This window comes from Caretta caretta, chromosome 5 (assembly GCF_965140235.1).
Source record: "Caretta caretta isolate rCarCar2 chromosome 5, rCarCar1.hap1, whole genome shotgun sequence".
NCBI classification, from domain to species: Eukaryota; Metazoa; Chordata; order Testudines; family Cheloniidae; genus Caretta; species Caretta caretta.
In genome coordinates this window covers 110,823,270-110,837,863 of record NC_134210.1, presented here as the reverse complement: position 1 = coordinate 110,837,863, position 14,594 = coordinate 110,823,270, and the positions used below count along the sequence as shown (strand labels likewise).

Sequence of the window (14,594 nt, the reverse complement as noted above, 5' to 3'; positions counted from 1 at the left end):
CTCCTTTTGAGTGCGCGGTCTGAAGCGCTGCATATCTGGCATGTCTCTTTAATGTGAGTTTCCCTGAGGCACTGATACAGCTAGAGTGAAGGTCACTCACTGGCATTGGCTTTCTGCAGGAGGTACATAGCTTGAAGCCCAGAGACTGAGGCATGCCCAGTCCCTAGGGTGCAAGTCACTCCATGACAGGGATACCTATTTACACTACTATATACACTAACATTAAGAATTACACACATTAACTACAATAACATTAATATACAATATATGACAGAAATGTCCAAACTGGGAAAGAAGCCTTGCAAGAGCAAGGAGGATTGTTCCAGGCAACCGTCATGGGCTGTTAGAAGAAAAGAAGAGGGAGCGGGGCCGGCAGCACTCCTTGTACCAGTGCATACAAGAGGACACTAGAGTCAGTCCTACAGATATCACTGAGGGGAAAATCTCTGGCAACTATGCACATGGCATGCACACACCTAGCATGGAATGGACATGAGCAAGCACTCCAAAAAGAAAAGAGAATTGCATCATTCTGGGGTGTATTAGTTGCTGTGTCATATGTAAAACACAGGAGGTAGTTGTTCTACACTATTCAGTACTGGTGAGGCCTCAGCTAGAGTATTATATCCAGTTCTGGATGCCACTCTTTAAGAAAGATGTGGACAAATTGGAGAGTCCAAAGGAGAGCAACAAAAATGATAGACGGTTTAGCAAATGTAACCTATGATGAAAGGTTAAAAAAACTAGGCATGTATAGTTTTGAGAAAAGAATACTCAGAGAAGACCTAATAACACTCTTCAAATATGTTAAGGGATTTTATAAAGAGGACGGTGATCAGTTTGTTCTCCATGTCGGGCCAAGTACAAGAAGTAACCAGCTTAATCTGAAGCAAGGGAGATTTAGGTTAGATATGAGGAAACACTTTCTAACTATAAGAATAGGTAAGGACTGGAACAGATTACCAAGAGAAGTTGTGGAATCCCCATCATTGGAGGTTTTTATGAACCAATTAGACAAACATCTGTCAGGGATGGTCTAGTCTACTTGGTCCTTCCTCTTCTACATTTCAAAAGTGAACTTCATTTCCTAGGTCTTAACATACTTCCCAGCAGGAAATCTAATCTGATTAAAGTAACAGCAAAATGTCTGCACTATGGCCCTGTTTTAATGAGCAAAAATTGGTTTAAGCTCAAATGAGTTAGCTTTACATGACAGAAAAACATTCTAAATGTTCGTTAAGACAGAGGCTAACATGTTTAAGAGCAAGTTAACTAGCAGTATTGTAGCACTAAAAAGGGTTTTTCAATCATGTTGAGCTAACTCAATTGAAGAACATGCCCTTTTTGACTGTCAAGAATAGCCTTATTGAGTGAGACTCCAGCCCTACACAGTTATAAATGAGTGAACAGTATGTCAAGAAATTGTTCTGAGAAATCATTTTATTATTACATACATAGTGTGTAAAATACACACATCCACAGTACCCTAAAAGCTATCTGTCTTTGGTAAGTAGATAACATTAGGATAGTATTCATAACATAGGGAAAACTTGAGGAATATTAAATACTAATTAGAGATAATATCACAGTAATATAAACTAGTCAAAGCAAAATTAGGAAGTTTTTAGGAGCAATCACTGTGAACGTACATGTGTAAATACACACAAACTACTGGAATAATATGAAAAATGACATAGCTATATTATCGGTTTAGTTCTCATTCACCTTTGACCACTTCACCTATTCTCTTCCCACTAATCCATCTCTCACGGTTTATTCTAACATTTGATAAATTTGATTTAAATGGGGTGCAAACTATTTGATGATATTCTCCTTCCCTGGAAGATAAATTAATCAAAAGGATTTCATTGGACTGATCTAGCATTATCAGTGACATCTCCAAGTCACAGGACAGACCAACTGTGACTCTTCACAGATGTTCTTCAGATGCACTTGAGTCACTTGTTGATTTGGCTTGGATACTTCTGAGATATGATGGCACATTCCAGTAATTCTGAGTTTCGGGCAGGGGAATAGGGATAATCCAGCACAAAAGAAAAATACCAAATAAATTCTACTAATTATTTTGAAACACGAAGTGGAAAAAGCAACAATTTTAATCCTATCACTACTTTAAAAGGAATACTGAATAAGGGTCTGATCCTTCTTTCACTTGAAGCCAGTGGGAGTTTGCCATATATTTCAATGGGAATAGAATTGGGCTCTAAAATAGAATATTGGATGTTTAGGGAATCAGTATTAGAACAAGGAGGCTATTGCAGAGAGCAGGAGTGGGCAAACTTTTTGGCCCGAGGACCACATCGGGGTTGCAAAACTATATGGAGGGCGGGGTAGGGAAGGCTGTGCCTTCCCGAACAGCATGGCCCCTGCCCCCTATCTGCCCCCTCGCACTTCCCGCCCCCTGACTGCCTTCCTCAGAGTCTCCGACCCATCTAACCCCCCCTTCTCCCTGTCCCCTGACTGCCCCGACCCCCATCCACACCCCCGACCCCTGACAGACCCCCTGGGACTCCCACGCTTATCCAACTCTGCCTGTTCCCCATCCCCTGACCGCCCCCCACAAAACCTCTGCCCCATCCAACCACTCCCTGTCCCGACTGCCTCCCCAAGAATGCATGACCCATCCAACCCCCACTGCTCCTTGTCCCCTGACTGCCCCGACCCATATCCACACCCCAGCCCCCTGACAGGCCCCCCGGGACTCCCATGCCCTATCCAGCCCCCCCCCCCCGAACCTTTGCCCCATCCAACCACCCCCTGCTCCTTGTCTGCCCCCCGGGACCCCTCACCCCCTTACCATGCCAGAGCCAGCCACACCACCCGCACTGCCCGGCAGCAGCGGTGAGCCAGAGTGCTGGCGGCACATAGCACTGAGGCTGTGGGGGGGGGGGACATCAGGGGAGGGACCGGGAGCCCGCAGCCAGGAGCTCAGGGGCTGGGCAGGACGGTCCCGTGGGCCGGAAGTGGCCCGCGGGCTGTAGTCTGCCCACCTCTGGCATAGAGTCTTTTCACCTTCAAGTCACTGGTTCAGAACTGTCAAGGTTGATAAAGTCCTCACTAATAATGAAGTAATGAAATAATGAAGATTTAATTCCAACTTTGTATGCGTGTTAGCATTCTTGTGTTAAATAGATTGAATCTGTCTCCTAAATAATACAGTAAAAGCTGTATGTAGTGTCATAAGATAACCCACTGTATAGAAAACTTTACCTGTATACACCTCAGTGCTTCAAGAAACCAATCACTCTGCAGTGCAGTACTATTACTGCATTAGTGAGTACCTGTATACTATTTCATACTTTATTCATTTTATCGTAGTCTAATTCTCTGAACATTGGTATTCCATTGGTAAGTATAACTCTTCCTTAACCAGAATATTTGATTAACTGGCACCCCCCATTTCCCCCAACATGCCAGATAACAAAGCTTTTACTGTATGTCAATTTACTACTGAACAGTATGTTTAAAATAGAACTTTGAATAATGCTACTATTGAATTCCATTGATTTTTAGTGTAAAAATATACAGCTGTCATGTTTGATTTGCCATTTCTGAGCCTCTTCCTGGCAGCCATCTTGCTGAACAGTGACACACTGTAATATGAGAAGCCAGTTGAAGTCAAGGACAGATCCAGCTATGTCAGTTCACATGAGTGGAGTATCTGTCCCAGACTTTCCACCCTGCTTCAATATTACCTTTATCAGTTTATCAATTTTATTGAATACAGAACATGAGGAATCTTCTGAATATTACTCTGTATTAAAGCAGGCTTAGGCAGGGCCGGTGCAAGGATGTTTTGTGCCCTAGGTGAAACTTCCACCTTGCGCCCACCCCCCGCCCTCCCCAGGAACTCTGCAGCAGCTCCCCGCCGACCTCCTCCACCCTGAGGTGCCCCTCCTCGGGCCAGGGCCCCCCCCCCCGCAGCAGCTCCCCACTGCCCCCTCCCTCCCCTCTGCCCAGGGAGCCGCGTGCGGCAGCTCCCCACCCCAGCTTACCTCTGCTCCGCCTCCTTCCCGAGCACGCCGCCGCTTCTCCCGCCTCTCAGGCTTGTGGCGCCAATCAGCTGTTTGGCGCGCAAGCCTGGGAGGGAGAGAAGCAGAGCAGGGCGGTGCTCAGGGGAGGAGGCGGAGCAGAGGTGAGCTGGGGCGGGGAGCAGTTCCCCTGTGCGCTGTCCCCGTTACTTGCTGCAGGCGGCCCTCCCCGCGTCCCCCTGCCCCAGCTCACCTCCGCTCCACCGCCACCCCAACCACTTGGCACCCTAGGCAACCGCCTAGTTCTCCTAGTGATTGCACTGGCCCTGGGCTTAGGTTGTTTTACTGGTTTACTCTCTACATTCTAACACTGAGTTCTCCTACTTACAGAGAATAGTGCTGACCAAATCTAAAATTTGTATTCAGGTACATTTGCTTCCAAAGTCGGCCCAAAATTCTGTTTAGTGTATTCATATTTTAGTTTAATACTTTGCCAACCACATCTTGCCGCATTAAATATCTCGGGGGGGGGGGGATATGCATACATATTTTTATTCCCTCTTTTACTCTCTTTAAACCAAATAAAAGAATAATTTGATAAATATGTTTTGTACTGTAAAGTTTCAGCCACTCCGCTTCTATGCAGGTTAATACTATTCCTTATATTAAATTAAGACTGGACAGTGTAATCTTTTCGGCACAAGGTGCAAACACAGTGAAACAAAATTTAACTAGTCTAAGAAGCAATGAATGTCTAACTCATCCTACAGAAGAATTTTCAGAGCTGCATTACATGCCAGCATTCTACATGGAGATCAAAAGGCTATAAAGGCATATTGACTAAGCATCTCCCTTCCCTCTGGATGTGCTTTGTGGCATACCAAATGCCAACACAGAGTTTGGCAAGCACATGTTCTGGTCATGGCACTACTTGGTCCTGAAGCAGACATGTTAAAATCACTGAAAGCAATGAATCACTGCAGCTGTTAGACCTAAGGTGTAAAATGAGATTAGTGAGTAAATACGTTTCTCCTAGTAGGGCAAGATAAATCGGCACTAAGTATATTGGGATTTTATCGGCTTTTTTACCCCAATGATGCTAACTCAACTATAGCAACAAGAAGTGATATACTACATTCAACAGACTTTGGTGAGGCCATAAAACCAGAGATACCACCAATGATCCAACATGAAGATAAAAACTTTCAGCATAGCTAGCTACATAGTTGTATAATTTATTTTGGCAAGTGTATGAGTGCTCACGATTCTCAGTGAAAATATATGATTTACAAATATAACTTCTAGAGATCTTAGAGCTTCAGAATCCCAAACATAACATTTTTCTGATACATGGATTATAGGTACTACTTTATGCGTGGATGCAAGTTAAAACGGATGTTTTGGCAGGCAATTTTTAAAAAACGAGTTCTTGTCTGTGTACGTCTAATACCCCCAAACATAGGGCAATCTTGCTGTCAAAATTAGACAGACAGACTTAAGCCATTTTATCATAAGACTTATCAGGAAGTGTTCCTCATACAACCTGTCCTTGGGAAATTGAAATTTCTCTTTTCCATTGGTTATCCTGTGTATGACCATATTATTTAATGGTAAAAATCCTGACATAGTTTCTGTAGGCTGGGAATGGTACAAGTTTGAAATACGATACCCTTGAAAACAACTAACATCAAGTAGAAAAACAGTCAAGAAATTATCTGCAAGAAAGAAAAGTTATTGGAAAACCACAAACAAAGCTGGTCACAGATGCAAACATTTGCTTAGTTGAGCAAGGTCAAATGGAGGTAGGATGGAATTTCTCTCTTACTTCATGCCAATGAGATATGAATTACAAATTCCACTAGAACAGCCATTTCAGCATCGGTTTATCTATGGGTTTCACAACCATAAGATAAAAAAAGAATCTTTATATCCTTAAACTTCACATAAAAGGAAAGGGAGATCATGGGAAAAGTTGATTAAGGTGAAAAATAAAGACACCCTCAGGATACGTCCTACAAGTAGCATTCCTTAGGTTAAAAAAAAAAAAAAAAAGACTAAGAATAAGGGACTTGTATATCAGGAGTACCAGAAAAGTGCTATGCATTGATATTCAAGCTACTAGAAAAAATGGGGTTTAGAACATTAAAAAAAAAATCATATGCAGTTTTATAGGTCTATTGATTCCCTCTGCACATCTCAAGGTAGTAACATGGTTACTTTGTAGTTAATTCAATACTACAACAAAGATCTCTCAGGACTCTGGATTTAACAAAAAGCCTTCCTGTATTTTTGAATGAAAACTTAAAGATCGTCTAAAGCTTTAAACTAACTGGGATAAATGGTATGCAAGTACATGTGCTAAATAACTAGGCATTATACTTATGCAATAATCCCATTTTTCTTCCAAAGTACATGTCAATAAATCTTTCCCACTGCACTATAAATTCCAAGGTCATGGATAGAGGTGTTTATTAGTATAATTACAATGTAGCAATAATACCATTGAGCCTTCAGTTCCAGTTTTTTATTTTTTTAAGATCCTAGAAGCAGAAGATTAAGCAAGCATCCAATGTGATTTTTGTACTTTTTAAAAAAAGACTATAAAACACTAATTGTTTTCATGTCATCTATTTGTTAAAGTGTTATTCTTTCAAATTCTGTTTTTATTTAATCTTTATATTCAAAGTCAACATATTTAACAGTAGAGTGCAGTGAACAAAAACGCCCAAGCATTCTGTGAAGTAGGTAAGTAATATCACCCTATTTTAACAATAATAAAATCAGAATGCTTTATATGCATGTGCCAATCATTAACTGATGTAATAAGAAGTGCAATAGAGTTCTGACCTTTTACTCAGCTACTCAGAGCTAAAATTGCAGCCTAAACTATTGACTCTCATGCAGCTGTTCTTTGCAAACATGCCCCAGCCTTCCTAGGCACTTTCATGGAATACCTCTCTTCGTAGCCAGCCTTCTTTAGGGTTCAATCCTTCAAGGTGCTGAGAGTTCAACCCCAATCCACCAAAGGATTTAAGCACATTTATGGATGTGAGTAGTAAGATTATGCGTATGCTTGAAGTTAAGTGTGTACGTGAAGTACTTTGGTGGATGGGGCCAGAATGCTCAGCACTATGCACAATCGAGCTCTTAATCCGTTACTTCTGCCCCCCCACCTTTTTTTTTTCTTCCTTTTTTGACAGAAACCCCTATTCTTAGTTGAGGCAGTATAATATAATTAACAGTTGTTTTTACAGATGCTGAATAGAGTTACTATATACTGTAATACTACAATTCTTGAAAAGACAAACGTTATTGTTTGTATGTGTTTGTAATTTTCTAAAACATTAGTAACAATGAATATTTTATGGACAGCCTATAACAGTTCAAAGATGAAAGTTGAAACTTACATTTAAATTACATTTTTTAATTGACTCACATTCATGTTTTGAGAGACACTGTGTTGATACCGCTACAACGGCAAACAAAGATGAAGAGGTGGAATGCAATCTACTTCCTATCACAAATATTCAAGGAGGAAGGTGTGTGGCCCCACAGAACCGTGTAAAATGTATGGATATCCCTGCCACATGAAAGGGAGGTCATCTGCCTCTGTGGCAGCAGCCCTCTCTTCCTGTGGATCCCACAGAGGGTGTTCTATGATGCAGGGACGTGGATGGGCTGAGGCAGAAGGGCAAGACTAGGGGGTGGGTCTTTGGCTCACATAAGCTTTCGAAGCAAGACCATCTAGAAAAGAGTCTGTTGTCGAGACTGGATGAGGGGGAAAGAGGAGGATCAGTGGAGGTACCACGTGCTTTTTCTATAATTTACCTGCCTTAGTTTACTGGTGAACAAAGGTAATGATAATAATCAAGAATTTAAATACAGGACAGAGTGTCTAACATGTGGCTCATTATGGCATGGGGGAAAAAAAATCCATGACTTTCCCTACTGAGAATAGGACAGGTGGCAACCTAATTTAAAATCTATTCTTAGCTACTTTATAAATTATTTAGGTGCTGAAAACATACAATATATAGAAACTTTTAAACAACTAAAACATTTAACTAATTAATGAATTATGAATTTTACTCTCCAACCAATTCAGAAGGGAACACACTCTCTCTTTAACATGCTAAATTTGATTAATACAGTTTCCTATTAAGTTGTACACTAATGAATAATCAGCTACATTACATTCGTTAATGAACAGCTTTTAACTGCCCCTTCTTGCTGATGTGACATACACATTACTGGGAATCAACTGCATCCCAGAGAACATCCTAAAGCTTGACTGTCACTCCAGTAACAAAGCTCATGGGAAGTGATTAAAAAACAAAAACTCAAAAAATTAATTTTCTGTTTTTATAGTGAGTGTATCCTTAGTGATTCTCTTTGAGGAGGCTGTCGTATACAAAGTCTCCCATTGAATATGATGGGTGACTTTTTTTTTCCCCTCTGTAAAAGTTAAAACACTATCATCTACAGAAACTGCCTTTGCCATGTATCAAAACGACTTGGCATTCTCAAAGTCCGTGCAACAATGCAAATAACATAAAACAAATAATTAAAATAATTTTCTAATTAAAACATTTACACTATTAGTACAAAACAACAAAACCATCCAACCTAAGCAACAAAGGTTCACTGTAAGGTGTGTACCACTAAAGGACTCCAGCAGCAGAGAGCCTGCCAGGGAACGGGTACAATTCCAATGGCACAAGGTACCTGCAATTTCCTCTCCAGCAGATGTAAATTCAGCTCTATATGTTTCAATTTAGTTAAAGAACACTACACTGTTTAAAAGGAGGGTATAGTTATGGCTATCTAAAAAACCGAACGGCTCATCTCAACTCCGATCTAGAAGGGACTGCTACAGTAAATACATTCTCAAAACTCCAGGACTGAACTCTGCTCTCGCACAGCTATAAATCAAGAGTAACTTCACTGAACTCAACAGAGCCACTCAGTGTTAATGACAGTGTAAATGAGATCAGAATCTAGCCCCAAAAGTTATTCCCCTTCAAATATTGTTTAATGCTTTTGGACTAGGTCAGTAATAAGTTACAGGACACAACATGGCACACTCAGAACAAAAGATGTATGCAAGATATTGCCCTGTTCATTATCAATTTACAAGGAATCCTTTCATAAATTACTGTGTAGTAAAATTCTTTAATTATATTTTATAGTATTAACATGCATCTCTAAAATGAATTGGATATATATATATAGTGCCTGTAGGTAGGTAAAATGAGGATTTTACTGTTTGGAATGAACACATGGTTTTAGCATAAGTAAAATTCTTTACTTTGTGCTTTAGATACCTGGTTAGCAAGCACAAAAACTCTTTCTTTTCCTACACAGACAGTTGGGATCAGAGCTAGTAACTTACCTAATCTTACACCACTTGTTTCATTAGAATTGTTGCTTAGTCCTATCTGACCTTGAAATGTAATTGGCTACCATGTGTGTCTCAGTGGTAAATGCCATTAAGAAGATAAAAATATATGGGATTAAAATCTAAATTGATAAGGCTAAGAAATTAAGCAACACCTCTTTAATAAACCTACTTTATGAAAGTAGGTGAAAGCTGAGATATCTCCTTACTGATTACTACTGAAGTGTGTATAAATTTCAAACCAGGGAATCAAATTTCAAATTGCTGAACAATTTCTTCGTTTTATTCTTTTTGTTAGAAAATTATGACAAATTGATATTTTAAGGTAATCATGTTTTTTAAAAAGATTTCAATGTGTACTATTTTACTATTGTAAAATTGTGTACTATTTTACTATTTTACTATTTTAACAGCTTCAGCTGTTAAAATTTCATCAAGATCATTCCTTTGTCAAATTCAGTTAAAAATTCATCTTAAAACGTAAAAAGAAAAGGAGGACTTGTGGCACCTTAACCAATTTATTTGAGCATAAGCTTTCGTGAGCTACAGCTCACTTTTTATACAATGTGCTACTCTCTAATTTTGTACATGCTTTTGTGTTGGGTTCATTTATAAATGATTTAGAGAGTGTGACGGGACATGATTCTTCAGTTATATATCTTTAATGAAAAGAATGATCTTGCAGCTCACAAAAAAGGCACTGTCTGAATCTAAACAGCTGAAGAAGAGACTACCTGCCAGTTAAAATATGTGGGACACAAGTACAAATTATTTTTCTGCCTTTGACATTAATCCTGAATAGATGTAGGATTCAGGCAACTAGCAAAAAAACCTTGTGATAAACAAAATAGTTATATAATTTTTAAAAATCTGAAAAGTAACATGAGTTCTTAATACAAAATATTTCAATCACTTGTTACCGCAATAGTCCTGTATCATCCTGCATGAAAAATTCTTACTCCCCAAATCCAAGAAATATTTAAATTTGCAGTTATTATTTGGATTGTTTTATTGACTTTCAGAACAACAATAATCTGAAGAGGAGTGAAAGCAATAGGAAAGAAAAGAGCAAGGGGTAGAGTAGAGGATGATTTGTAAATAAAATATAATATTTTATAGATTCAAACAAAGCCAGAGGTTAAGAAAAGACTGGTGAACATTAACATGTATGCTACCCCACTACTTTGTTGATTTTTAAAAAATTCTCTTCCTTCAGTGGTTCTAAAATAATCTCAGTAGCCAAAACTAAAAAGGACTAAATAGTCAAGGCTGAGCACCTAGTTGGCCGTATTCCCTTCAAAAAAGTTATCAATGGATGAGTTTTGAGCGCTGTAGTTGTCCTTGGGCCAAACAAACCAAAGAAAATATCAACACTGTCAGATTTGAGGATGTTGTCCATTCTATTTTCTGCATAGTTTCTCAAAAGACAAGTGAACTATTAATACAAATGTGAAATGTGGCATGCAATCTTTCGAATATCTATTTCCTCCACATTCTTGGATTTCACCCTATCATGAGAGGGTAAAATCTCAGCCTGTTCCAGTGGATTACATTTATGCAATCTAGCCAGAATAAACCATAATATCCCATTAGCCAACAACTGTTGGAGGTGTAAACCGCAAAATTATGACAATAAGGTATACTACAGTGGAAAGGGCTATATGACTTTTTGTTCAATAAAAAAACAAGCTCGAAAATAAGAAGTGGTATCCTCCAACTAATATAATACATTATTCTAAAGGAAAGGTTCATCTTCATTTCTGAAGACTAGAAAACAAAATCCTCCATTGTAGTGAACAAACAGATCTTAGAAAGAGACATTTTAATTGCTTTCTTACTATAAAAAGCTAGGGAGTTATCTATTAAGTTTGGTTACATGTAGGAGTATATAAAGGCAACTTGCAACTAATTCCGATGAAGACTTCAAATTATAATAGTTACTATCTCCTACTGTGAACTACTACTTCTCTTTTGGCCCCTTCCCTAGCATCCACCATTCTAAAGAAAACCCCACATTCTTGACCTCACACCTCTCCCTAACTACCATCTCCATTCCCCTCTTTCACCTCTAAGCTCTTGACTAGGCCATTTAGAACTGCTGCTTTAAATGACATTATCTATTTATATTTGGTCCAATTTTTTTTAAAGCCTTTATAAAGCCCAAGAGCAACAGAAGGGTTTTCATAGAGAATATAAATATATAAAAAATCCAGTGAAAACAGTATAAAACATACCCCTGCTGTGTTTGAAACAAAAATACTGCAGCACTAAAAATCTGAAAGTGAAGGTGACTAAACAGAAGAGAGAATACACTTCACTAATTTTCATTGTCTAGACCAAGTGCAGACCAAGTAAATAGTATCAAACAAATTGGAATTTTCAATGTCCACTTTTCAACTGAAATTTTCAATTTCTCCTTTAATAATCTAATGTGTTTTTAGTAACGTAGAAGTAAAGAAATTTGTTTACAATATGATATTTAAAGTGCCTTTAACTTATTTTCTTCTAACTCACTTCAGGCTATAATCCAATAAATCCTCTTCACTTTCCACTCCACTCCACTGACTTCTTTCTGACCAAAAGCTTATGCCCTCTGTTCCATCTTCATCCTCCTTGACCCCTTTAATACTCTGATATTGTTGATTACTCTCTCGTTGGTGCCCTGTATTCTATTGGTTTTTGTAGCCTATATTCTTGGTTTTCTTCCAACCTCTTGACTTCTCTTCTTTCACAGTTCATCTTCTTCCCCGCTCTGTTGGATTCTCACAATTCTCTGTTGTTGGCCCCCTCCTTTTCACCTTATCACTGATCAATTTCATGGTTAATCACACACTCATTATGCCAATGACTCTCAAATCTATATCTTAATACCTTACCCATCTTCTTTTATCAGTTTTAAAAACCTAACCATCTCTGCAAAATATCCTGGCTAGTCTGCTGGCAAGATTAACATATCCAACACTGAGCTCTGTTATCCTTTCCCATTTCATCACTCAGTTACAAGTGACACCCCTATTTTCCCTACCACTCACATTTGCAACATTGTGCCACTTCATTCTCCACAATGTATTGAAGAACCAACCCTTTCTTTCTGACCTTAAGGTATAATAGTTGTCCATGATCTGCTACCTTTTGGCTTATCCAAAATGTAATTGCAAAAATTATAGATTATGACACTTCTCTAAATACCTCTACTGGCTCTTACTAGTTCACATCAAGTTTAAGCGTCACACCCTTACCTTAAAATACCTGTTCAGCTCCATTCTAGCCTACATACAATATATGGAAGTGGTAAATTCTCCGTCACATTTAAATCAAGAATGGATCCCATTCTAAAAAATATGATCTAGTTTGACCACAAGCTATTGGGCTTGATGCGGGAATTATTTGGAGAAAGGTTATGGTTTGTGATATGCAGGTGATCAGATTAGATCATCAAAATGGTCTTTTCTGGCTTTAATCTATTAATTATTCTGATTTCTGATCATATTCCTTTCCACTCCTTCATTTTGACAAAATTGTAGTCTTGACGTTCACTGCATTTCCTTTCCTCCTTGTTATCCCTTATGAAAGGGACAGCTTCTAAATCCTAATCCTAACAACATATAAATAGTGATATTTTCCAGTGCACGTATGCCACTCCCAATATTAAAAATGGACGCTACACCTTACAAGACCTCATCGTAAAAGGTAATAAGTATCTCCTGATCACCCTCAACTCTCATTGGACAGAGAAATCCTTATTCCTGCAAACAGTCCGATTTACTTCCATGGGATTATTCTGAGAGTACTTGTGAGGGCTGCCAATGTGGGCCCATGCACTTGAGAGGGAAACAACTTCTGTTCTCTATTTAGAAGCAATATTGTCCTACCTTTACAGCTTCACTTAGGGTTTGGTTTTTGTCCGCTTCTTCACTTGAGTGCAATTCCAGTTTATAATTTAACTCCTGTAACTGCTGTGACTGCTCATTCAAAAGCATTTGTGCTTCCTGCTCTCGATGTAATGCATTATTCAGTTCTTCACATGCACTTTCAAACCTCTCATGGGTGATCAATTTCTGATAAAGGAAATAAATTGTGTTCTATCATGGAATAACTCCAATGTTTATACACTTCACTTTTAGAATTCCACTTGCTAAGACACAACTTTCTAATGCAAAAAGTTTTTAAATACTCAATATCTGCCCAAGAGACCTTTTTTCCTAAAGTGAAGATCATTGCAAAACATTAATGTTAAATTACTTTATTTGTTGTATTTTCTCAAGGAAATCTGTAGTGTATTTACAAAGTATACTGAAAATTTTTTCTTGATTCCAAAACAGATCCAAGAGGACATATCTCAATTGTTTAAAAAAAAAGTAGTGTTTACTAAAGTAGGGAATTTGCAGATGACTATTTCTGCTTTTCAGTACACAGCCTGTTAAACCCTTACAAATTCCTGTGTGGACCTGCTTCTCACAGAGCGCTCCAGAAGACAAAGAAAGGAAGTGTCTCCTGAGGGATAGCACTTAACTGACAATCTAAAAAGTGACAATGTAATCTGACAATTTAAGAAAGTGTAAGGGAAAAAAGCTTGTTAAAAATAAAACTGAAGACATGAGATACCCTTGTTCAGCTGTTCTACCTGCTGGAGACAGTAAGCACAATGGACAGACCCTTGATGTGGGAAAATTAAGTTAGCAGATCAAAGTGTTCTGTATCTCCACTGTTTGATGCAGCACTACATTAATACACAATAGGGAACTTTTAGTTCACGACAGCAGGGTCCACACGGCCCAGTTAGTGCACGACATGTTGGTGTGCTTAAGAAATCATACCCCTCTGGTGCTCATGGTTGTTAGGTGTCGATGAGTCCTCAGAAAACAAATCCATCACAATTTGTGGAAGCTACTACACATCCCAAAAAGAGGATGTTTCTACACACACCAGAGAAGCTGCAGAGCACTTGTATGACTGTTCAGTCCCTTTTCCTGGGTGAAGATTGACTTGATCTGAACGCTCCCTACAGAAATGAGCTCAGCATTTTGTTAGGGGAGGCAGTGAAGATGCCCAGTGCATCTCCAACCTCCTAGAGGAGAATGAATTACTCCCTGACAGCTCTGGAGGGTCTGTCACACGGATACAATGGAGAACAGCTTCTGATCTGCAATGAGGACGCATCAGTCTGAAAAAAACCTCCACTCCCTGCACAGTCAAGAGACAAT

General features: G+C 38.9%; 1 protein-coding gene across 22 annotated transcripts in view; it reads right to left on the bottom strand.

Annotated features, from left to right (window-relative positions):
- Nucleotides 1-14,594, bottom strand: part of CCDC171 (coiled-coil domain containing 171) — a 262,059-nt gene that overhangs the window by 119,867 nt on the left and 127,598 nt on the right. For all 22 annotated transcript variants that reach the window (XR_012668627.1, XM_075128797.1, XM_075128798.1 and 19 more), the window contains one exon: nt 13,263-13,448. Coding sequence is in view for 21 of the 22 variants with exons in the window: in XM_075128797.1 (XP_074984898.1) it covers nt 13,263-13,448 (186 nt within the window). In the remaining variant the exon portion in view is untranslated. The remainder of the gene's footprint in view (nt 1-13,262; nt 13,449-14,594) is intronic.